At 57.5% G+C, this 23,465-nt stretch overlaps 3 protein-coding genes across 5 annotated transcripts; all 3 read left to right on the top strand.

Moving 5' to 3' along the window:
- The first annotated feature begins 3,590 nt into the window (after window positions 1-3,590).
- Window positions 3,591-11,278, top strand: ARID3C (AT-rich interaction domain 3C). 2 transcript variants are annotated; one of them, XM_056117250.1, is made up of 7 exons: window positions 3,591-3,970; window positions 5,796-5,868; window positions 8,545-8,728; window positions 8,968-9,263; window positions 9,799-9,969; window positions 10,194-10,283; window positions 10,912-11,278. In XM_056117250.1, exons 1-7 carry the CDS (start codon window positions 3,653-3,655, stop codon window positions 11,013-11,015), a joined length of 1,236 nt encoding a protein of 411 aa, XP_055973225.1. In that variant the 5' UTR covers window positions 3,591-3,652; the 3' UTR covers window positions 11,016-11,278. The 2 variants fall into 2 exon arrangements, with proteins under 2 accessions (XP_055973225.1, XP_055973226.1); XM_056117251.1 differs by lacking the exon at window positions 9,799-9,969.
- A 1,229-nt stretch (window positions 11,279-12,507) lies between these two features.
- DCTN3 (dynactin subunit 3) lies at window positions 12,508-20,847 on the top strand. Its single transcript, XM_056117258.1, has 7 exons — window positions 12,508-12,641; window positions 14,723-14,807; window positions 15,671-15,757; window positions 17,650-17,733; window positions 18,597-18,655; window positions 20,343-20,402; window positions 20,557-20,847. Exons 1-7 carry the CDS (start codon window positions 12,546-12,548, stop codon window positions 20,644-20,646), a joined length of 561 nt encoding a protein of 186 aa, XP_055973233.1. The 5' UTR covers window positions 12,508-12,545; the 3' UTR covers window positions 20,647-20,847.
- A 1,358-nt stretch (window positions 20,848-22,205) lies between these two features.
- RPP25L (ribonuclease P/MRP subunit p25 like) lies at window positions 22,206-23,237 on the top strand. 2 transcript variants are annotated; one of them, XM_056117270.1, is made up of 2 exons: window positions 22,206-22,270; window positions 22,522-23,237. In XM_056117270.1, exon 2 carries the CDS (start codon window positions 22,534-22,536, stop codon window positions 23,074-23,076), a length of 543 nt encoding a protein of 180 aa, XP_055973245.1. In that variant the 5' UTR covers window positions 22,206-22,270; window positions 22,522-22,533; the 3' UTR covers window positions 23,077-23,237. The 2 variants fall into 2 exon arrangements, with proteins under 2 accessions (XP_055973245.1, XP_055973246.1); XM_056117271.1 differs by lacking the exon at window positions 22,206-22,270 and adding an exon at window positions 22,273-22,293.
- The last annotated feature ends 228 nt before the right edge of the window (window positions 23,238-23,465 follow it).

Raw genomic sequence — 23,465 nt, 5'->3', positions numbered from 1 at the left:
TTAAAATGTGTAGGGGCTGCAGTGATACCTAATGGGGTGGAGCACTTGCTTTGCGTATTGGAAGCCTGGAGTTTGTTCCCCAGCACACATGGTCCCCTGAGTATCATCAGGACTGTTCCCCAATAAAATGTGACGTAATGAAATAGTCACTCATTAAAAAATAAAATCTAGGGGCCCAGAGTGATAGTACAGAAGGTAAGGCCTTGCATGTGCCTCACCCAAATTTGGTCCCCAGAACCCAATATAGTCCTCAAGCATCACCAGGAGTTATCTCTGAGCATAGAGCCAGGAGAAAGCACTGCTGGGGATGTCCCCAAAGCAAACAAACCAAAAAAGAAAATCCAGTAGTTTGCAACAACATCGATGGATCTTGTAGTCCACCATCCCCCCTTTTCTTAAATTTCTTTCTCTCTCCTTTCTTTCCTTCCTTCCTTCCTTCCTCCCTCCCTCCTTCCCTTCTTCCCTACCTCCCCCCCTCTCTCTTTCTCTCCTTTCTTTCTTTCTTTCTTTCTTTCTTTCTGCTTTTTAGGTCACACTTGGTGATGCTCAGGGCTTACTCCTGGCTCTGTATTCAGGAATTACTCTTGACTCGGAGTACTATATGGGATGATGAAGATTGAGCCCAGGTCAGCCTCAACAAGGCAAGTACCTTACCCATTGTACTGTCTCTCCAGCCGACTTATTAATTTCTTTGCATAACATTTGCTTAAGGTGGCATAGAGAGAGTACAGCAGGCAGGGTGCTTATCCTTCACTGGATATGACCCAAAAACAAAATATTATTGGGCCTGAGAGATAATATAGGGGTACTTGCTTTGATGTGGCCAATCCCAGTTCAATCCTCACCCCACAATCTCACTCCTCTTCTCCCCTAAAAGAATTATACTAGCATAATATGAATTTTTGTTGCATTTATAGCTGTATCCAGGGGGATGTGGCTGGCATAAACTAGATGCTCAGTAAATGTATGGGATGAATGGGCCTCAGTCAGTCTGTCTGTCTTTGAAGCAGGATTAGATGGCAGAGCTGTGTGAGACAGCCTGTCCTCCTCAAGGATGGAAAGTTAAACCTGGTCTCCAATAAGGCGCCTTCTCCCCTTAGCCCTTCCCTCCTGGCAGGGAGGGGAGGGGAGGGGGGAATAACTGCCCAGACCCTTGCCCTCTCCTCCTCTGTGCCCTGTGACTCGATTCCCAAACCCTCTGAACTGGCATCTCCCTACCTCAGTCCCTGCCTTGCCAGGAGAAGTCTTAGCACTGACCTTTCCCGGGTACCGCCTCTGATCAGCCAGCTGCGTGAGGGAGCCCAGGGCTCTGACAAGGGGTGTCTAACCACTGTCCTCTGGTGTCCCCAGGGAAGCACATTCCCTCAATGGACCCATCAAGGAGCAGGCCAAGTAGAGCCGAGCGCTTGTTCATGCCAGGTCTGAAATTTCAGCAGAAGGCTAGGAGGGTTGGAACAAGAGAAAGGAATCCAATCCTGGGGTGTCCTGGCTGAGCCAGAACAGTTAAGGACTTGGTGGAGCCTTGGAATCGGCTGAAGAGAGTCGATCACTACCGGGTTGGGTTCCAGGGAGAATTGCTCAGCCAGAGGAAGCAGCCTGGCAGGAGGGAACTGGCTGGGAGAGGATGCAGGGGAGGTGGACTGTCTTCTAGAGGAGTCTCCGCCCAGAGGCGCAAATGTGGCTGGGTCTGAAGTCCCGGATGCCGCCCCCCCCCACCCCACCCCCACCACCCCTGCTTCGTTCCTATTGACAAAAGTTGCGCACGTAGGCATTTGGCACGGCCTCCAGACGTGAGTTTTGGAGGTTGATCCCTTCGGGCACCAAAATGTCTGAGGGTCTCTGAGAGGAGTGCCACCGCCCCCACCCCATTAACATCTGGAGGACAACTGGGGGTAGGCTGGGCCTGAAGCGGTTGGGAGAGAGAGTAGGGAGTTCCGACCCGACTCCGAGCAGAGACGTGGGTGAAGGGGAAGGTACCTTCCACGGACGGAATGGCATGAGGACCGCCAGCGAGTCAGGATGTGGCTCATTCCCCGTGCTGTGTCTGAAACGATCCCCAAAGAGCGAGCGCCAAAGAGCGATCCCCAAAGAGCGATGCAACGGAGAACGTGTCCATGGGGTCAGGGAGCCTGCGCCGGGTGCGCGGCTACGAGCACCCCAACCCCGAGGGTCGGCTAGGGTGAGCCCCGCCCGTGCTGCCGGGTCTTCGTTGTGTGTAAACGGTGGGAGCCCTTGGGGACAGCAGCAGGACAAGGATGGACACTTCTGGTGTGGCCCCTGGCCCTCGGCAGAGTGAGCCCCGGGTGCTCGCCGCTGGGAGCTGGAGTGATGCAGGAACGAGGACCAGACGCAGGGCCGCGGTGCGCCCGAACTTGTGTGTGTGTGTGTGTGTGTGTGTGTGTGTGTGTGTGTGTGTGTGTGTGTGCCTGTGTGTGTTTGGGGGTGGATGCTGGCCACCGAGGGCAGGTGTCGGGGCTGGCGGCTCGACCTGTGAGGCTGGGCGGAGCCCTGCTCCGGAGTGGTGGCCACCGAGGACTTCCAAAGTCCTGCGACGGTGCGACTCCTTGGCGCCCGCTTCTCCGCAGCTCTCCGACGCCCCCGCCCCGGGATGGCGCTGGCGGGAGGGCGGGAGACACCTGTTGGGGGGCTGGGAGCGGCCGAGCCTCGCTCCCCGCGCCCCCGCCCCCGGCCCGGCTCGGGGCCCGCCCCCGCGGCCGCTGGCAGCAGAGCGGCGAGGGAGCGCACGGCGGCGGGAGCGCACGGCCGCGGGAGCGCACCGCGGGGCCCCGCGCGCCGGGAAGCAGCCGAAGCAAGGGGCGCCCCGCAGGCGGGCGCAGCCCGGGGAGCGCCGTGGACACGCCGGGGGCCGCGGGCCGCGCCAGGCTGCCGGTGAGTGCAACCTCGGGGCGTCCCGAGCTCTCCGCCAGGTCCTGCCCTCTCGGGCTCTGCCTGTCCCCGCTGCCCGCCGCCTGCTCTTCCCGCGCCTCTTCGGGTCTGGTCCTCGGCCCCTTGCGGGGACTCTCGGTCTGTCGCCCTCTGCGCCCTGTCTCGTTTCGTCTCTTTCTGACCTCTCCATCTCCCGCTGCGTCGGTCTCCCGGCCACTCACTGTCCTAGCGGTCACTCAGTTCTCGCTGACATATTTCTCTTTCGCCCTACCTGTCCCTTTCACCCCTCTCCCTTCCCACCTCTGGCTCTCCACCTTCCGCCCTTTCTGCTTGCTCCAGTCCCTCCGGGTCTCTGTCCCTCCTGGTCCCTTCTCTGACTCCATCTCTGTCCCCGCACCTCCCCGTGGTTCCGTGTCTCTCCCTGTCCCATCTCTCGGGCTGCGTATCTCTGTCCTTCCCTCTACGCTTTGATTCGCTCCGTCTCTCCTGCCCTTTCTATCTCTTTGGGCTGGGTCTCTGTCTCTCTGCCTCACCCCCCCCCCCACCTTAACCTCTCTGTCAATCTCTGGGAACCCCATCTTCTTTTCCCTGTGTCCCTTTCCCCCTGCACGCCCCTGAATCCATGACCACCAACCCCTCCATTGGGGCTTGCGGGGACAGCAAGGCCGGGCGCCCATACCTCCCTCCCTCGCAGGCAGCCCTTCCCTCGGGGCCCCGCCCGGTGCCTGGCGCACCCCCAGTGGGGGGCCTGCGTCTGGAAGCCGTAATGGAGGCGCTGCAGAGGCAGCAGGCCGTCCGTCTGGCCCAGGGGGTGGCGCCCCTCGCCCCTCCGCTCCCACCGCAGCCGCCTCAGCCTCCCATGCCCGGTCCCCGGAGCCTGCCTGTCCTCAAGGGGACTTTGGGGGAGGTGGGGACTGAGGAAGAAGAGGATGGCCAAGAGGAGGAGGAAGAGGAAGAGGAAGCAGGGGCAGAAGAGGAGGAAGCCCAAGAGAGCCATCCAGGCGCCCAGGGCCCGAGCTCCCCTTGCAGCCAAACCCCTGGACCTCAGCCTCATGAATGGACCTACGAGGAGCAGTTCAAGCAGGTAGGGCCCGTCAAAGTCCATCATCCGTCATCCGTCTCTCCGGGCAAGAGCAGAGCCATGGGATGAGTGATCCACAGCCCCCCACTCACTGCCATCAGCAAGGTGCAAAGGTAGGGGGAGATTTGGAGAGAGGAGAGGAGGGAGGCTGCAGGGGTGACTGTGGCAGGGAGGAAGATGAGACAGACCTCGCCAGAGATGTGGAGAGCACACAAGTATCCGGAAGGGGCAGGAGATGGTGGGGGCCTCTCTCCTGAGGCTATCAGGGCCAGTGGGAGGGTATAAGGATTCCTCTGAAGGAGGGGGATCTGGAGGTTGGGGATTCTCGCAGCAGAACCATCCTAATCCACCATGGACACCTCAAGTTACAAGGTCAGATTTCAGGGACTGATGTATGTGCCACGGTGGGGTGGGGGTGGGGGTGGGGAAAATGCCCTGGCAGCTTACTTCCAATTTGGAAAGCAAAATGGAGCTTGACAATCCTGTGGCAGGCTCATAGCACCCTGCCTTTCTTCCCTTTGCTGTCACACTCCCCTGCGTGTCCTTCCCCTCCACCCCACCCCTGCCCCCAAACAATCCTTTTCCTAGCTGGGGAGTCCCTGTCTGTGAGGGCCCCTCCAGCTGCAGAGTAACTAAAGGGCTGTTATCCACATGGCCTTAATCAGAGCTTCTCCAAGTCAGCAGAATCCATTTGCAGGTTTGCCTAGGGACCGCCCGGGGTCTCATTCGGAAGGTATTCTTCAGGGCTGATCCTCAGCTTCTCAACTCCAAGGGTTGGTCTGGGGTACCTTGCAGGAATATCGATCTGGGCACCAAGACTCTGTGGCATTAGTGTCAAATGATGAGTGTTATTCAGGCTCAGACTCTCTGGAAGAGGTGTCACTCTAGTAACTCTTTCTCCTGGGCATATCCTGGGGATTAGTACTTGGAAAGAGAGACAGACGGACAGACAGACAATGTTGTGGATCTCTATTCAAGACTTAGGACTTAGATGTGTGAGTCCAGCTGTAAAGGGAGATCTCCCAGTTGTGTTCTTCGTGATGTTTTTTTCCACTCTGAGGGATGCATTGGGGGGTGGGGGTGGAGGGCTACCGGCAAGTGCCGCTAAGGAACTGTTATTTTGGGGTAAGTGGCTCTTAGTCTAGGGATTGTTCTTCCTGGGTGGTGTTTGGGAGCTGATACTGGTTTGAGGTGAGGTTCCTGGTGCTGCGAATCAGGTGGGAGGCTTGACCTGGCTAGTGCCAAGCCACTGCCTCTATGGCAGCTTCTTTATTGGACAGGTCACTGTCCCTGGAAGATCAGACCAGAACAGAGACTAGGGGTTCCAGGCGTTTCTTGAGCATCTAGCAAAGGGATGTGTTAGAGTCTCTCTGGCCCCTCATGCACTCCTTCCCCCCTCCTCCCCCCCCCCCCCCACAGCCTTAGAACACAGGGATGTGACTAGCAAGAAAGCCTTGGAGGAATGAATGAGAATGAATGGTTGGTTGCCTTTCGATCTTTCGGTTCTTCAATGTGGAAACCAGCGGGGCCTGACTTCTGCCCTGTGGCACAGTGCTCGGCTGGAGGGCAAGCTGCATCCCACAGCACCCTTTCTTCCCACTCCCAAGATGGGTGGTTTGAGGTGTCCAGGGCATCACTGGATACAGATGGTCTTGATGTAAATTAGAAAAATATGCCCCTACCTGCATGTAGGGAGAGACCCCGATGCCAGTCCACATTTCAGAGTCCACTCGCTTCTCCAGCTGAGAAACCTTGCTAAGGAGACTCGAGTAGGGCCCGGGGAGGGCAGGGCCAGCAGAGCTGGAAAATGACCTCAGTCCTCCTCCAGCTCTACGAGCTTGATGCAGATCCCAAGAGGAAGGAATTTCTGGATGACCTGTTTAGCTTCATGCAAAAGAGGGGTAAGTAAGGTAATGTCGGGGATAGGACCCTGGAATGACCCCCACTTCCAATTTGAGGGACACTCCCAGGGTTTGCTCCCCCAGGGTGGGTGATCTCTGCAGTGCCTGTCCTTTGGGCCCCCAATAGCGTCTTTAACCTCTGACCCTGACCCCCTCCTTCACCGGGGATTAATTAGTGGCCGGCCCACTGGCAGGTTAATGAGCGGAGGATCAATGGGACAGTGGGAGGGGCAGTATTTGGGGGCTGGCCTGGGGTGGGAAGTTCCCAGGACTGGAAGGCTGGGAACGCCTTGCTCCTCTTTCTTTGGCCCTTCCTCCAGGCTTGTTTATCCTCAGTTTCCCCTTGCTGCAAGGACATCCCACCGGGAAAGGCTAGGATCTTACTAAAAAAAGGACTTCTAGAGGTAGGGGTGGAGGTAGGCTGGGGACACGGTCAGGACCATGGGGGAGGAATTCCTTTCCAGGAATCTGCTGGAAGAGAATGCCAGGGTCCAGGAGGGAATCAGGGTGGGCTGCAGTCCATCACTTCGGCTTCTCCCCAGATTCATGGGTCCGGAGACTGACTCATTATCTCTCTCTACAAAGCTAATTAACTCACTCCGAGCTCGGCCAGATAAGCTGCTAATTAACTGGCTGCACTGCGGCCCCTCCCTTCTTAGTGCAGCTGCAGGCCAGAGTCTTTCTGGCCCTCACCCTGGGCCAGGCTCTCCTTTCAGCTCCTTTCCTGACCAGTGGTACCAGTGGACCCCCAGGTCCTCTACTCCCTAGGGAGTCTCACCCATGCTGAGACATCCTGGTCTCCTGCGGGCTCCTTCCTCCAGCCTCCCTTCCAAGGGGGATGAGGTAGAGTAGCTGAGGGACTCCCAGTGCTCCCTCCACCCCCACCTTAGACCAGGAGCTTTACCTCCCTCCGGGTCCCTGCCTCCCTCCTCTCCCTCTGTGGGGGAAGGGGGTCCCGCGGGGCCGATAATTTCCCCCCATTAATCAGGCCGCAGCTAATTGTTCGGGTCCAAAGGCGGCTGCGGAAGGGGACGGGATCGGTAAGGAATTAACTGGGGCCCATCGCTCAGCTCAGACAGGCCCCTTTGTCAGGCCTGGCCGCGGGGGTGGCGCCAGCCACAGAGTCGGTGAGCCGAGGAGGGGCTGCTTTTCCCATCCACCCTCCTCGGGTCTCTGGCTTCAGCAGCCAAACGGGAGCAGCTGTTTAGGGTAACCCCGCTCCAACATGTTAGAAAGTCTGCTACCCTCTGTCTGTTAGCAAACCAAAGCTGGCAGGCCAAACCTAGTCTCCTGCCAGCTAAGAATGGTTTTCACTTTTTTGGGGGGGGAGCACACCCGGCGATGCACAGGGGCTAACTCTTGGCTCTGCACTCAGGAATTACTCCTGGCAGTGCTCAGGGGACCATATGGGATGCTGGGAATTGAACCCTGGTCGGCCACATGCAAGGCAAACACCCTACCCGCTGTGCTATCACTCCAGCTCCAGTTTTCACATCTTTAAGTAGTGTTAAAAATGAAAAGATCAGAGACCTAAGAGAACAGGAGCTAAAGCACTTGCCTTGCCTGTGATTGATGCTGTTCAATTCTCTGGTACCACATATGGTCTCTGAGCATGACACTCCTGAGCTCAGAGCCAGGAACAGACCTTGAGCACCTCTAGGTATAGCCCTAAAACTGAATAATTAAATAAAAGTTCCAAGGACTGGAGAGATAGTACAGAAGTTCAAGTGTTTGCCTTGTACCCTTGCATGTGGTGACCCAAATTCAATCCCCAGCACCATATATGATCTCCTGAACGCTACCAGGAGTGGCCCCTGAGTGCACAGTCAGGAGTATGATCCCCTGAGCACAAGCTGATGTGTCCCCAAAACTACAAAAAAATTAAAAGATCAATGACAGGGCCAGAGCCATAGTACAGCGGGTAGGGCACTTGCCTTGCACACGACTAACCTGGGTTTGATCCCCAGCATCCCATATGATCCTCTGAGTCCTGCCAGGAGTGATTCCTTAGTGCAGAGCTAGGAGTAAATCCTGAGCACCACAAAATGTGCCGCCAAAACAAAACATAAAAGACTAATGACATTCTGGATAAGTGATGTTCTAATTTCAGAGTCTCGAAGTAAAGTCTTATTGGAGCATAACAAACCCATTCTTTTAAATACCCTCTCAAGGCAGGACTGGGAGTGGCATCCACTTGCCCAGCCTGAATGAAGGCTTTGGGTTCCATCCCTGGCTCCATACCCGCTATTGCTTTCAGACAGTAATGGCCACGTATACTCGCACCGACGGAGACCATTTTGGCTTGGAAAACCTAAACTATTTGCCATCTGGTTCTTTACTACTAAGTCTGCTCATCCCAAGTGCAGCCTCTAGTCCTTCCTGCCGGTCTTGCGGGAATCTGTGGGCGCTGTCTGTGATCCCATTCCCTAGTGCTTTTCTTGCGGGACGTTCCGCCCAGTACCAGTCCATTCACCACCACCACCCCCGCCCCTACCCCCCACCCCCACCCTGCAACAGACTGGTCAAACCCCCGAGATGTCCGTAGAGTCAATTTTTTCCCCCAGTGCTAGGGGGTGGACCCTCCACTTACAAAGCGTGCGCTCCACCACCGAGCCACATGCCCGACCCCTATGGACCGGACCTTCGAGTCCTGACTCTCTGCCCACCCGGGACCAGGCACCCCAGTGAACCGTGTGCCCATCATGGCGAAGCAGGTGCTGGACCTGTACGCACTCTTTCGTCTGGTGACAGCCAAGGGCGGCTTAGTGGAAGTCATCAACCGCAAGGTGTGGCGAGAGGTCACGCGAGGCCTCAGCCTGCCCACCACCATCACGTCGGCCGCCTTCACTCTACGCACCCAGTGAGACCGCGCGCGGGGCGCAGAGCGGGAACCGGGGCGCCGGGGCGCAGAGCGCGATGCGGAACGCAGAGCTGTGCAGGGGCGCAGGGGCGCGGCGCGGGGCGCGGGGCGCAGAGGGGGTCGCGGGCTGCGGGGGTGCGGGGCGCGGGATTCCCGAGGAAGGCACCCAGGTAGGAAGTTTGATGAGATGATGAGACCGGTGGGCCAGCCTCCCGCCCCACCCCCGCGTCTGCCTCTAGGTACATGAAGTACCTGTACCCGTACGAGTGCGAGACCCGCGCGCTCAGCTCCCCAGGGGAGCTCCAAGCCGCGATCGACAGCAACCGGCGCGAGGGCCGCCGTCAGGCTTACACCGCCGCGCCGCTCTTCGGACTGGCGGGGCCGCCCCCTCGGGGCGCTGCGGGCCCCGCCCCGGGCCCCGGGCCCGGCTCCGCCCCGCCCGCCCCCGCGCCCGGCCCGCGCCTCGCCCACTGCTCCGCCTCCGGCCTGCCGGTGCACGCCTGCGCGCAGCTGAGCCCGAGCCCCATCAAGAAAGGTGTGAGGGGGAAAGGGGCTGAGGTTTGGGGAATCTCCGAGACCTGGGGGTGGTGGCGGGACGGGCACCGAGAGAAAGAGGACAGGAGAATGTTCTGGGTGTAAGGAATATCAGGACGCTGGAATTCGCCGTGCCCCAAGGTTTGGGGGGTGGGAGTGGGGGTGGTCTTAGGATTTCATTCAGTGGTGGAAGTCGTGGAGCTCTGGGTGGCTGTCTGGTGGTGGTGGGGGGGGGGGGGCTAAAGTTTAAGGTCCTTTATCCAGAGCGACTCTGCTCCACACCTTGTCTACCAAGGGCTTCTGTTTGCATGTGGTTTGTGCCTCCTGAGACCTAATGGATTTAACTGCCAGGGGGAAATCCCCCAAGTTGTCTTGGACCTGCCTAGACTCACATATTGACCCCATGGGCATTCCAGCCTCAGAATATCTCTGCTGAGTATCTGGGTAGCCGGGGAGATGGAACTTGGTGGTTGGGAACACCCTTGGTCCCAAGCCTGGCTGTTGGACCAGAGGAGCTGAATAACATATTCTTTCAGAGGAAAGTGGAATTCCAACCCCTCGGCTGACACTGCCCGTGGGCCTGACCTTGGGACCTGCCCGAGAGAAGTTGGCACCAGAGGAACCCCCAGAGAAGAGGGCTGTGCTGATGGGGCCCATGGACCCACCTCGTCCTGGTTTCCTTCCTCGTGGCAAGGTTCCCCTGAGGGGTGAGGACTCATTGCTGAGCAGGCTCTGGGCCTGCGCACTGAGGGAGCTTGCCTCTATTATCCGATGGAAGTGGGGCAGGCAGAGTCCTGGGAGATAGCTATATAACTGTACGTGTGAGACTGAGGTGAAAAATGGGGATAGCCCCAGGTTGGAAGGGTGTGCTTCCTTTAAATTCTGAAGTCTGATTTCCTAAAATGTGACTTGTCTGTTCCCCTCCTGACAGAGGAGCGACTGGATGGGCCTCTCAGTCTGGCAGGCAGTGGTATCAGCAGTATCAACATGGCCCTAGAGATCAACGGGGTGGTCTACACTGGTAGGGGCACTGCAGGCTGTCTACAATGGCATGAGGTCAGGGGTATTTACACTGGCATGGCGATTTTAGATTTGCTCTACTAGCATGAGGTTCAGAGATATCCAAACCTGCATGGGTAACTTGGGCTGCTACACTGGCATGGGCCAAAAGGGAGGTCTCCATGGCATGCAGTCCAAAGCATGACTTCTCTAGCATGTGCACCATGGCATGTCTGCCTTGTCATGGTCCTACATATGAGTAGAAATAATTGGGGCCAGAGAGATAGTACAGTGGGGTGGGGGGCATTTGCCTTGCATGTGCCCAACCCAGGTTTGGTCCCTGGCTTTCCTTATGGTCCCCCGGCACCGCCAGGAGTGATTCCTGAGTGCAGAGCTAGGAATAATGCCTGAGCAATGCTGGGTGTGAGCCCCCCCCCCCAAAAAAAAGAAAGTTTTTGTTTACCTGTTCAAGGAATCTTATTAACCTCAGGGTTTTGCCCTTACTGGTTTGTTGTCAGTATGTGTTATATGCATGTGGGTTACAGCATGTGTTCTTGAGCATCAGAAACTGACTTTTGTTTCTTCTGTTTCCATGGCCCACCCTCTCTTGCTAATGTTTGCCCTCTACTATCGCCTCACCTCTTTGTCAGGTGTTCTTTTTGCCCGCCGCCAACCTGTGCCAGCTTCTCAAGCTGGCACAACCAACCCTGCACCACCACCCCCTACCGGGCCTCCTTCCAGCACCTCACTCTGAGAGGTCCCACGTGGAATCAAGAATACCAGCCTCCTTCCTGATTGGGGAGGTAGTGGCTCCCACACATTGATTCTTCCATGGTGCCCACTCTAGAACTCAGCCCTGGGTGGTTCCTTACCCCCAACTCCCCCATGCCATGTGCACTTGAAGCCAAAGAATTTTAATGTCACATCTACCTCATTGTAGAGGGAGAATACCTCCTCCCTGGCCGACTTCAGTAGGTCTGCCAAAGAGCTCTGTGCTCAGTAGCTGCCATCATTTCATGTGCTCCCCTATGCAGTGTCATCTCTTGGATGCTACCTCTTTGATTCAGAACTGCTTCTCTTCAGGGGCCAGCTCCAGGCTTGGGCTGGGGTGTTATGAGGGAGATACCCCTCAAGTCACATCTGGACAATAAAGTTGCAATCCTTCCCTTTCTGGTGCTTCATCTTCTTGTTTGGGTCTAGGGGTTGGGGAAAAATTATGTGGTACACACAGATGACACTGGGCCAGGGAAGACAGAACAGCAAAAGTTCCAGAAAAGAGATCCAGCTCATGAATTGGACCATATAAATTCATATTCCAGTTATGTTATTTTAGCCTTGGCGAAATAATCTCTTGAGCCATAGATGAGTCCACAGGATTAGGAGTTTACAGGTATGCATACTAATCGAGGGAGATGGATCTATCCCGGAGTAATGGGCCTACTTATATGTGCAATCTCAGAAAGGGGATGTGGAAACCTCTTTGGTATCCTGCAATTAGAAGGGGAAAAGGCAAAGAAAGAAAAAAGACAAAGATCAGGGAGTGGGGGAGGCAAAAATATTTTTATCTATATCTGATAGTACTTACAGGGAAGAGTCTGGCAAACTCCCCGTGGCGTACCAAATATGCCAAATACCAGTAACAATGATGGGTCTCATTCTCCTAAAGAGCCGTGAATACAATCTCAGGGCTAGGATGAAAGAGATGTTACTGGGGCCTGCTCGAGGCAATCGACGATTAACAGGATGATGAAATGAAATGAAATGAAAATCTGATAGTACTTAGGGATCACTCCTAGCAGTGCAGGACTCGAACCAGGGTAAGCTGCGTGCAAGACAAGCAGCTTAACCCCTGTGCTACCTTTCCTACTTGCAAAGATTGCCTTTTTTCTTTTTCCCTTTTTCTGGATTTTGGGCTACCCCTGATACTCAGGGATCACTTTTGGGACTTCAGAGGGTCCATATATGAGGCTGCGGAATCGGTCGCGTGCATGGCAAGCGCGCCACTGTACTATCTCTCCGTCCCCGTCCCCTCGCAAAGGTTGTGACAGACTGCAGCTGGAATCTCAGGGAGGGCTGACAGGTTAGTCGTTGCCTAGGTAACCGCACAGCTTTTGACACCTTTCGCTGGTCCCGTAGGGTAACTTCCGGCACGGAAAGTCCAAATCGTAGAGTCGCTTCCGTCTCTAGGGCCATCTGAGCGTTCGGATTGGCCAGCCGTCCCTCCCCGGGCGGAAGTCCCACCCATGGCCCCGCCCTGGTGGCTGGAGGTGGGGCGGCTGTAGCGATGGCGGCCGTGACCGATGTGCAGCGGCTGCAGGCCCGGGTGGAAGAGCTGGAGCGCTGGGTGTACGGGCCGGGCCACTCGCGCGGCTCGCGGAAGGTGAGCGACGTGTTCTGCGGCAGAGCAAGTGGGGGGGCGTCCCCGATTTTTCAGACAGCCGCTCCGACCCCAGCCCCCGCCGCCCTGCCTCTGAAACAGCAAAGGGCCGAGATGCCCTATGAAGGGTGGTGGCCGGGAGGCTGGAACCCGCCCTGGACGTCGCCGGGGGCGGGCTGGGGAGACCTGGGGAGATCCTCGCCGAGGATTGTACTGCCAAGAATTTTCTATTTTCTATTTATGTGGTGCCACACCTGGTGGTGCTCAGGGCTTACGCCCGGCTCTGTGCCCAGAGGTCGCTCCTGGACGGGGTCAGGGGACCCTATGGGGTGCCGGGGAGCTAACCCAGGTCAGCCCCCCTACCCGCTGTTAACCATTGCTCTGCAGAGCGCCGTATGGTTTTGTGTGTGTGTGTGTGTGTGTGTGTGTGTGTGTGTGGTTTTGAGGCCACACCCATTGGTGCTCAAGGTTCTTACTCTTGGTTCTGTGCTCAGCTATAATTCTGGTGGGGCTGGTGCGGAGGGTGGGCACGGGGATCATAGCAGGAATTGAACCTGGTCGGCAGCCAGCAAGGCAAGCGTCTTACCTGCTGTACTACCCCTCAGGCCCCAATATGTGCCTCATTTTGAGAAATGATTTCTGGCAACATTCTCACCCTTGGACGTATATGATGGGAGTCCTCCTGATGTTCCTCCACCCTCTCTGGCCGCTGCTGCTGCTGTTTTTATTGTGCTTCCCCTTAAATATTGGCATTCCTCCCCTAAAGTCTAAAGCTTCCCCTAACCTAAAACTCTGGGCGAGATCATGCATTTCCATAGCATGTTCCTCTTGACCCTATAATATTTGAATCGCTCACTCTTTGCCTTCATGCTTTGGTAGGTTTAACCAGAGATAAAGGAATCAGGTAATGTATATGCAAGTGTCCCCGTAAACTCTAAAATAGTTACTTAACTTCCTGGTCAGACTTGCAATTGCCCGAGAAATGGAAGGGCATCCCATTTTCACAGTCTATGTGAATCACAATAATGTTGACTCTTGTATGTCTTACAAAAGAGCATCTACTCTTTAATTCATGAATGGACCATCTAAAAGTTACTGTTTTGAGAAAGTCTTTGTAATGATTTTATAAGTAAGAGCCTCACGTTTGCGGGTGAAAAGATGAACTCTATTTGTATTTCTGTAGCAATCCCCAGAGAGTTAGTGAATTCAACAGAGATTAGAAAATATTGTCAGCATTCGCAGCTGCGCGACATCTTATTATGACATCTCATTCCTACTTTGACAAACTGGCAGGCTACCGAATGTAGCCTGCCCACACGGCAGAGTCTGGCAAACTCCCCGTGGCGTACCCAATATGCCAAATACCAGTAACAATGATGGGTCTCATTCTCCAAAAGAGCCTCGAATATAATCTCAGGGCTAGGATGAAGGAGACGTTACTGGGGCCTGCTCGAGGCAATCGACGAATCCCATTTTCACATTGACAGTTCTCAGAAAGTGAGGTTGCATCTTCTATCCCTTATTAGTTTGAGCCACACCCAGTACTGCTCAGAGGTTGTATTTCTAGTTTGGTCTCAGGGGTCATTCCTGGTGGTACTCAGGTGACTATGTGGTGCAGTGGGTAAAACCTTTTCCTCTTGCAGCCACAGCGCATGCAGTAGCTCTTTGAGATATCTCCCCAGACCTGTGTCTCCAATCCTTTAATAGAAAAGAAGGGAAACTGAAGAGGTAGTGTGGTGGGATAGATCCTGTGTGCCTTGTATGCAGTTGACCTTGGTTGGATTTCTGGCACCCCATATGGTCCACCAGATCAGTTCTGATGGGCCAGGAGTAAGCCCTGAGCATATCCAAGTATGACCCACAAAAAAACCCAAAAAACAAACAAATGGGGGCCAGACATAGTATAGTAGGTAGGTCCCATGCCTTGCATGCAGTCAACATGGATCAATGTTTAATTCCTGGGGGGGAGGGGGGGGGAGCACACGCACTAGGGCCCAGAGGTTAGGGATTCTGAGGAATGTTTTAATTTCTTTAGGTCTTGAGCGAGGTGGTGAACCTTGATTTAACTTCCACCCCGCATTTAGGTTGCTGATGGCCTGGTCAAGGTGCAGGTGGCTTTGGGAAACATTGCCAGCAAGAGGGAGAGAGTGAAGATTCTGTACAAAAAGAGTAAGTACTTCCTACTATCGCCTGCCCGCCCTTCTTCCCCTGCCAGCCTCCTTCCCTGGAATCTCATCCTAGCCCTTTAGCCCTGCAGGTCACTGGAATCTCCTGTTGGGGATAGAATGTGAAGGTGCCTTACTGAAATGGTGAATTGGGGATGAATTGGGGTGTGCAACTCCAAGCCCATGGAAATGGTCTAAATTATGGTCCAGATCTCTGGCTGCAAGGCCCCTTAGTGCAGGAGGGAGGGCTATGGAGTTTCTAAAGGCAAGGTCAGGGGGTGGAGAGAGAGTACAGGGGTTAAGACACTGTCTTGCATGTGGCCGATCCCAGTTCCATCCTTCGTACCACATGGCCCCTTAGATACTGCTGGGAGTCATCCCCAAGAACAGAACTGGGAGTAGCCCCCAAGCATCTCTGGCTGGCATTCAGAGTTCTAGGCGCGATCCACACCCCCGCCTACCACAAAGACAAGGCTGAGAGGCAGAAAGAAATTGGGTGCTGAGAATCCCTGTCTTGGCTCGTTTATTCCACTTTGGTTATGGCAGCAGCTGCTCTGTTAACTCCAAAGCAGGTAATGCTCCAGTAGTGCTGTGGCACCGAGGGGAAGAGTCCTTCCTCCTTGGTGAAGTAGGTCAGTGACTGTGCTACACGCCTGTTCCTCGCTCTGAAGTTCATGGCTGACCAGCAGGGAATCAGAGTGGAGAGACGGGTGGTTTGTGGAAGGGGCCTGGCAGAGGTCTGCTGATGGGCACTGAGGGTGCCAGCTGCTCACTCACAGCCTCACCCTAGTGGCAACCCTGCCCCTCATACACTCGTGAGACGGAGCCCCACTCTCCGGTAGTAGTTCTCATCTGGCCATTTTCTAGTTGAAGACCTGATCAAGTACCTGGACCCCGAGTACATGGACCGCATCGCCGTCCCAGACGCCTCTAAGCTGCAGTTCATCTTAGCAGGTATTCTGGACAACGGGGGTGTGGGAATCGAGGGGCGTGGTTGGGGGAGGGGAGTCTGTGGGGCACGGAGTTGGCATCTCTGCGGGTTCTTCTCCAGGACACAGCCCTGAAAGCTGTCCTGTGGAATGGCTGAGCTCTGGCTCGTCCAGTGGTCCTCGGCAGGCAGTGGGTGCTGTATACCCGCTGAGCCAGCTGCAGCGGGAAGCTACTCTCGTGTCCACCAGAGACCCCCAGGTGTTCCTGCAGAGCCTTCCTCACTTCTCCCTCAGCAGGAGCTTCTAGGAAAAGGCGGGGGCAGAGAACATTGTGCTCATTTTGGGCAGAGTGCTGGCACGAGGAGTTTCAGCATCTAACATGAGGTGCTGGAATTTCACAGTTCCGGGCGTGATGATGGCCTTGGCAGTGTCTGGCCCTGGTAGGTCAGCTGTGCCAGGCAAATGCGTCTGCCCAGTGAGTCCATAGATGCTGAGTGATTTTTGTTTTGGTTTGGTTTGGTTTTGGGGCCACACCTAGAGATGCTCAGGGTTTACTCCTGGCTCTGTACTCAGGAACATGGGCTGCCGGGGATCAAACTTGGGCCGGCCATGTGCAAAGCCAGCGCCTTACCTGCTATCGCTCCAGCCCTGAATGATATTTGTAAGCCAGACTATCCTAAGTGTGAGGTTTACAGTGGAGATGTAGAATGCTCCTGCCCTCCTGGGCTCAGCCAGCAGGGCAGGCTGAACTTGTCACCCAGTGAGAGCCAGTCTCAGGAGGAGACAGAGATCCAATGAGGATGGGGCAACGCCTGTTAGAGAGCCATCAAAGGACCTGGTTGCTGCCACTCAGGCACCATGTCAAGCAGGCCTTCCATTCTGGCTCAAGTCTTGCCTCTCTGGCCCCTGCTGTGGCCGTGGCCCCCGCCTTTGGCCTCTTGCACAGAACATTTGCAGTCTCCCAGCGTCTCTTATCACTCCGGACTTTCCCTTCTTGCATGGGATGCAGTATCCTCTTCCCAGAACACATTTCCACAATGTCTGCTTTGGAACCTCAGGGTCTCCGTGTGCTGGGAGAAAGCCCTCGCTTCTCCCATTGCCCAGACCTTTCTCCTGTCCACCCGCTCCCTGGGTTCTTCTTGCTGCTGCAGCTCTATTCACAGATTCTCTTCCTCCGCTGCATGCCATGCACGCATCCCTTCAGACTGCCCCTGACAGTTCTTTCTCTCATGCTCAGCATCATGGTGGGAGCTCACACATAGACAGGACTGATCACACACATGGCAGTGGTGTGACTGAGGAGAAAAACAGTTCTCCTTTCTTGAAAGTCCTTTGCACTCCACTTCAGTCACCATGTGTGTGTGGGGAGAGGGGTGTGTGTGTGTGTGTGTGTGTGTGTGTGTGTGTGTGTGTGCGTGTGTGTATGTGTATATGTGTTGTGCCCCCCACCATGCACAGCCACCTGCTCTGATTCTGCACTCTGCCCAGATTGTCCGGGACCACTTCCTTGTCTTTGTCTGCCAGCAGGTTGCCATTTGGCTCCTGTTTTCCCTGAGCCCTCCTGGGGTGTGGGGACCCAGTTCGTGTGCATCAGATTGTCTCCCGAGCCTAGGCAGGGGCTCACTGATTTCTGTTGCCAGAGGGAGAGGCCTTGGAGTTAAGAGTTTGGAGAAAGGTGGGATTTGGAAACACTGAGAGGCTCCTCGATCTCTAGATGTGACATGGGTCAGATCAGAGGCCTCTTGCGGGGCATGGGAGGGGCTGAACGTGTGAATGTGCCCCTAGAGAAGGGAGCACTGGGCTGCCCCACCGCGCCAGCCCCAGCCTCTTGCCCGCCATCCCTTGGGCTCCCCGGCTGCACTGCCGAAAGCAGCAGTGTGGGTGCCTCACGTGTGCCCTTGTTTGTTTGTGCCCCAGAGGAGCAGTTCATCCTCGCCCAAGTTGCGCTCCTGGAGCAGGTGGAGGCGATGGTGCCCTTGCTGGACAGCGAACACCTCAAAGGTACCTCTCTGGGGCGGTGGAGCAGAGAAGCTCCCCTCTCTGCTTGGCGGTGGGGGGTGGGCAGGGCTTCCTCACTGGGAGGGCAGGGCTTCCCTGCCCTCTGTACCAGGATGCCAGTGCAAGAATGGAGAGCTCGGTTTCAGAGCCGCAGGTCGTGGGGGGCCAAGGACCCTGCAGCCCCCAACTCTGCGGGTTCTTCTGCCTCCACCTCCTTCTGCCTCTGTGCCTCGGGCTGCCACAGAGGCTAGAGGTCAGCCGGGGAGTGTGCCCAGGCCGGTACGCATTCCCCCTGCGGCATTGCCGAGAGCCGCCTCGTCCCAAGTTTTGACAAACAGGCAGTGGATTTCATTGAATCCAGATATCCATCTTGTCTGTCTCCGGAGGTGTTTTTCCCACCCATGATCAACTACCTGCTGAGCATCCAATAGCCCGAAGCTGCAGCCCAGCACAGTGGCCCAGGTCCTGGGAGGCGTTGGGCTGCTGGTGGCCCAGTTTAGGGAGGGGGCTGTCTGCCTCCACTTGCCCGCAGGCCCCCTGCTCCCAGCACACGTGGTCCCAGGGGCCTGAGAGGGGAAGGCACACATCCCGGGGTAGCTGACAGCGCTGTGATGGGGCCCGGGGCAGCTGGACCCCTCGGTGGGGCCCTCTCCTCGGAGCCCATTTGCACCCCAGCCCTGTGGGCCCTCGAGTGAGGCGGGCTGAACAGGGAGCCCCACTGCCGCTCCAGGCTGCGGCGGTCGATGAAGCCTGCCGTTTGTTTGGCTTCTCCACTCAATACTCTAATCCTGCCGAAGACCTAATAGACTATCGAGCAGTCCCGAGGGAAGGCCCCGGCCGCCTCGGCAGCAAGCGTTGTTTTACAGCCGTTCCTGAGCACGCCGCCCGCCTGCAGCGCCTGGCCCAGATCCACATCCAGCAGCAGGTGAGGGAAGGGAGACGACTGGGGGTGGGGTGAAGAGCCAGTCCCTGCCTGGTCCTGGGGAAGGTGCTTCAGGCGCCCCAGGTGTCCACTCTGGGCTCCTTCGCACCCTCTACTGTCCACTTGCCCTGCTTGGGCCTCCCGCCTCCCAGCCTGGGGCTGCTCCGCACTATCTGAAGGCTAATGCTGGGCAGTTCCCAAGAGTTCCTGGGGATGGTGTGTCCTTGAGTATTGTTTTTTGTTTTGTTTTGCTTTTTCACTGTTGTCAGCCTCTTCTGTCAAGTTCAAAGAGGGTTAGAAATAGGGGTTCATAAATTGGCTTAGGGTAAGCCAGGTTTAGTCTCTGTTGTTCCTTCTTTATCTTCTCTCCGGCATGTTTTGTTGTTGTTGTTGTTGTTGTTGCGGGTAGAGGTTTGGCCCAATGGGGGGTTCCTCCCGGCTGTGCACAGGGCACCATGTCCTGCAGTGATCAGGGATGGAACCCTAGCTTCCCACATGCAAAGCTCTCAGCCTGTCGAGCTTTCTTTCAAGTCCACTCCCTCTTTGATATACTCAATATGTGTGCTGTTGAGTATCTATTTTATTTCCATACTAAATTCAGCCTTGTTAAAAGGAAAATAAAAATCAGAATCTTATATACATAGAAGTAGGGAGGGCCACGGGGAGAGCTCACAGGGCGGGAGCTTCACACTTCCTATGTGAGATCTCTGGCTTGTGTGCCCAGCACTGCATGGTCCCGTGACCACCAGCAGGTATTGCCTGCCCAACCCCCCGGATTAAAAGAATGTTGGGATTTTTGGGGGGGAGAGGGAGGGGAACACAACGTGGGTACTCAGGGCTTACTCCTGGCTTGGCATTCAGGAATCATGCCTAGCAGTTTGGGAGAAACCATATGGGGTGCTGGGGACCAAACCCAGACTGGCCACGTGAAAGGCAAGCACCCTACCTGCTATATTATCTCAGCTCCCCCCCACCGATTTTTTAAAATTAAGGAATTGGGGACAGTGGTGGTGGGGAGCAGGCAATGAGGGAGAGGAAGCACACTAGCAGGAATGTTTCCTTAGATGTGTGGACGCTCTCAGGGCCAGAGCGATGAGGCACTTGCCTTGCACATGGCCAATACAGGTTCAATCCCCCGCACCCCATATGGCCCCCAAGCACCACCAGGAGTTATTCCAGGAGTAAACCCTGAGGGTTGTTGGATATGGCCCATATATATATATATATATATATATATATATATATGTATGTATGTATGTGGGGCTGGAGCGATAGCACAGCGGTAGAGTGTTTGCCTTGTGCATGGCCGGCCCGGCTGAGCCGGGTTCGATTCCTCCACCCCTCTCGGAGAGCCCGGCTAGCTACCGAGTATCTTGCCTGCACGGCAGAGCCTGGCAAGCTCCCCGTGATGTATTCGATATGCCAAACACAGTAACAACAAGTCTCACGATGGAGACGTTACTGGGCCCACTTGAGCAAATCGATGATTTGAGCAAATTGAGCAAATCACGGGAGGACCGTGACCATGATATATACATATATTCCATATATGTATGTGGTCTCTCCTTTTATCATCCTTTGATCGTACCTTGGAGACCCCTGAGCCATGTGCTTGGGCTTCCAGCCCCTGTGGGGAGTGAGGGGCCCTGACGTCATTGACCAGCTCCTGTCATGGGGGTCTTGCCTGCAGGATCAGTGTGTAGAGCTCACCGAGGAGGCGAAGGCTCTCCTGGAGGAATACAACAAGACTGTATCCTTTCTGCTCCCTGGCCCGAAAGGTCCAGGGCCCTGTCCTCCCTCCCGGGTCCACCTCATCCCCTTCCCACCAGCGTGCCCTCCCCCCCCCCAGGTCTGGGTGCAGGTCGGATCCCCCCCCTTCTGTTCTCACCTTGACTTGCAGTCAGACGCTGCTGCTCTCCAAGCAGTTCGTGCAGTGGGATGAGCTCCTCTGCCAGCTGGAGGCCGCCAAGCACGTGAAGCCTGCGGAGGAGTGAAGGCTGCAGCCCGCCCTAGCGGAGCCTGAGGCTGCTCGGGAGTGATTCATGGCCCCCCAGCCACAGCAGCGGCAGAGTGGGGGTTTGCAGGGGGAGGTCTGTGTCAGAGCTTTGGCAGCTGGACATTAGTGTTACTGTTCCGGTTCTCTGCTCCCGGACCAGAGCCTGACTCCAGTGACAATAAAGATACAGAGGGCCGGAGGGACGTGCTGGCTTCCTGCTGGGGCGGGGCATGTGAGGAGGGCAGCCACCTGTGCTGGGTACCAAGGACCCCCAGACTGTTAGATGCCAGGGAAGGACAGTGTGCCCATGACACAGGATCTCAGTACAGGACAGACAGTCCAGGAGAAGGGGAGCCCCGCCTGGGTGCGCATGGGAGAGAGGGGCCAGGCAAGAGAGTCTAGCCGTGCAAGGGGTCTACAGGGATTCCAGCCCTGAGCACAGTGCCAGGAGCACGCCCTGAGCATCGCCGGCTCTGACAAGAAAAGAGAGGGAGGGAGAAAGAGGAGCGGGGAAGAGGGGATGGAGGTGAGGATGAAGAGGAAGGGAGGAGAGGAGGGGGAAAAGGGGGGAAAGACCACCTTAAAGGGTGATCTTGGGGCCCTTGAAGGCCAAGGCAAGAAGGCACAGAGAAGCGCGGCTACAGGTACTATTAGCCAAGAAAGGGGTAGGTGAGAGGTGGGGGGGGGGGGGGGGCGGATTTTAGGTTCTGGAAGCGGGAGACCGAGCTGAGCACGTCTCGCCGCCTAGTGTTTGCTGCCCCCTGGTGGTGTCCGAGAGCGAGGGCGCTCCCCGTCCCGCAGCCGATCCTCCAGCAACGGGTTACTGCAGACCCCGGGTCCCTGACCAGCCTGCCCTCCGCCCGCGTCCGAACCCGCGCCAGCTGTCCTCGGAAACGCCTCCCAGCCGCACCCATAGCCCCCCCACTGCCATCTCGCGGGCTCATTTCAGCAGATCATTCGACAAATATTGAGCGTCTGGCATACACCAAGCAGCATGCTAGGCTGGGTTGGACACCCGGGTCCCATCGGGGTTGGGGACTCGGGGTGGGGGTCGGGGGGAAGGTGCGTCCAAAGTTCGCCGTGGGCCCTCGGCATCCCCAACAGGAAATCGGAGCTCGGCACTCGGTCACCGAGAGACGCTTGCTCGCGCAGCAGCCACCCAGTGCAGACGGGACGGGGGGTGGGGAGTGTGGAGGGCTTCGCTCCTGCGGTCATCTGGGAGTGGGGGTGCTCCGCGACGGGCCGCGCGCGGCCGGTTCCTGCTTCCGCGAGCACGCTCGTGAGACTCGGGGTTCCCCAGCCGCCAGCGCTGAGCTGCGCTGCGCCGCCGGGGGGTCCACCAGCCCCCGCCCCGTCCCGACGTGCGCGGCCCCGGCGCGCTCCCAGCCCGCCCCGCCCCATTGTGCGCGGTTCCGTGATCCCGGCGCGCTCCCGCCTCGACGTGCGCGGCCCCAACCCGCCCCACCGTGCGCGACCCCGGCGCGTTTCCAGCCTGTTCCGATCCGGCGCGCTCCCGGCCCGCCCCGACGTGCGCGGCCCCGAGGTCCCTGCGTGCGCGCTCCCGGAGCCCGCGCCATCTTGGCTCCCGCTCGAGCTCGGAGGCGTGCGCGGCCGCGGTGGCGGTGAGAGCCGGAACTCGGCGCCCGTGCGTGGGGTGGGGGGTCCTCGGCGGCTGGGGTGGGCCCTGGGGAGGTCGGGGTGCCGGCCGGCCGCTCGGCACCCCGCTGCGGGGAGAAGGGGGGTTGGTTGGGGGGCGCGGGGCCGGGCCGCGGCCTCCGGGAGCGGGACCCGCGCGCGCTTGGGGTGGGGGTGGGAGTGGGCGGGGGCGCCCCCCACCCCGGCCCCGCGCTCACCGCGCCCGCCCTCCCCGCAGCGCGCCCCGAGCATGGAGCACTACCGCAAGGCCGGCTCCGTGGAGCTGCCGGCGCCCTGCCCGCTGGCGCAGCTGCCCCCCGACACGCTGGAGATGCGGGTGCGCGACGGCAGCAAGATCCGGAACCTGCTGGGGCTGGCGCTGGGCCGGCTGGAGGCGGGCAGCGCGCGGCACGTGGTCTTCTCGGGCTCGGGCCGCGCGGCGGGCAAGGCCGTGAGCTGCGCCGAGATCGTCAAGCGCCGCGTGCCGGGCCTGCACCAGCTCACCAAGCTGCGCTTCCTGCAGACCGAGGACAGCTGGGTGCCCGCCGCGCCGGACACGGGCCTCGACCCCCTCACCGTGCGCCGCCACGTGCCCGCCGTGTGGGTGCTGCTGAGCCGGGACCCGCTGGATCCGAACGAGTGTGGCTACCAGCCCCCGGGGGCACCGCCTGGCCTGGGCGCCACCCCCAGCGGAGCACCGCGGCCCCCCAGAAGAAGAGCTCGAGATCTGCGGCCCCGAGGCCCCCACCACCACCGCCGCCAGTGCCAAGGACTGACTGCCATGTCTTCGTGACAAGCCTCAGTGACTGCTCCCCCACCCCACGCCCCGCATCAGTCGACCCCCTAGAAGTGGGGGAGATCCCATTCGACCACCCTGTAGAGACGCACGGGGCTCCCCGCCTCTGGGTTGCTTTAGGGCAGCTTCTGGACCCACCTCCTGGGCCTCTGGTGTCTCCTGCCGGAGGGGACGCAGAAATAAAGGTTCTCTAGGTGTGTGCTGTGCCTCTGCTCCGCCAGCGCGGGCACTAGGGCGAAGGGAGAGGGTGCCCCCGCCTCGTGCACCCCTTAACCGCTTCACCCCTATGGACCACAGGCTGAGAGGCTGGGAGGCTCAGGCAATAACCCGAACACATATTTGGGGTCTTGGGTGATTCTGCCCCTTGCTTTGACTTGGTGTGCGGG

This window comes from Sorex fumeus, unplaced genomic scaffold (genome assembly GCF_029834395.1).
Source record: "Sorex fumeus unplaced genomic scaffold, SorFum_2.1 ptg000034l, whole genome shotgun sequence".
NCBI lineage: Eukaryota > Metazoa > Chordata > Mammalia > Eulipotyphla > Soricidae > Sorex > Sorex fumeus.
The sequence above is the reverse complement of the archived record's forward strand: the minus strand, read 5'-3'. Positions and strand labels throughout refer to the sequence as shown.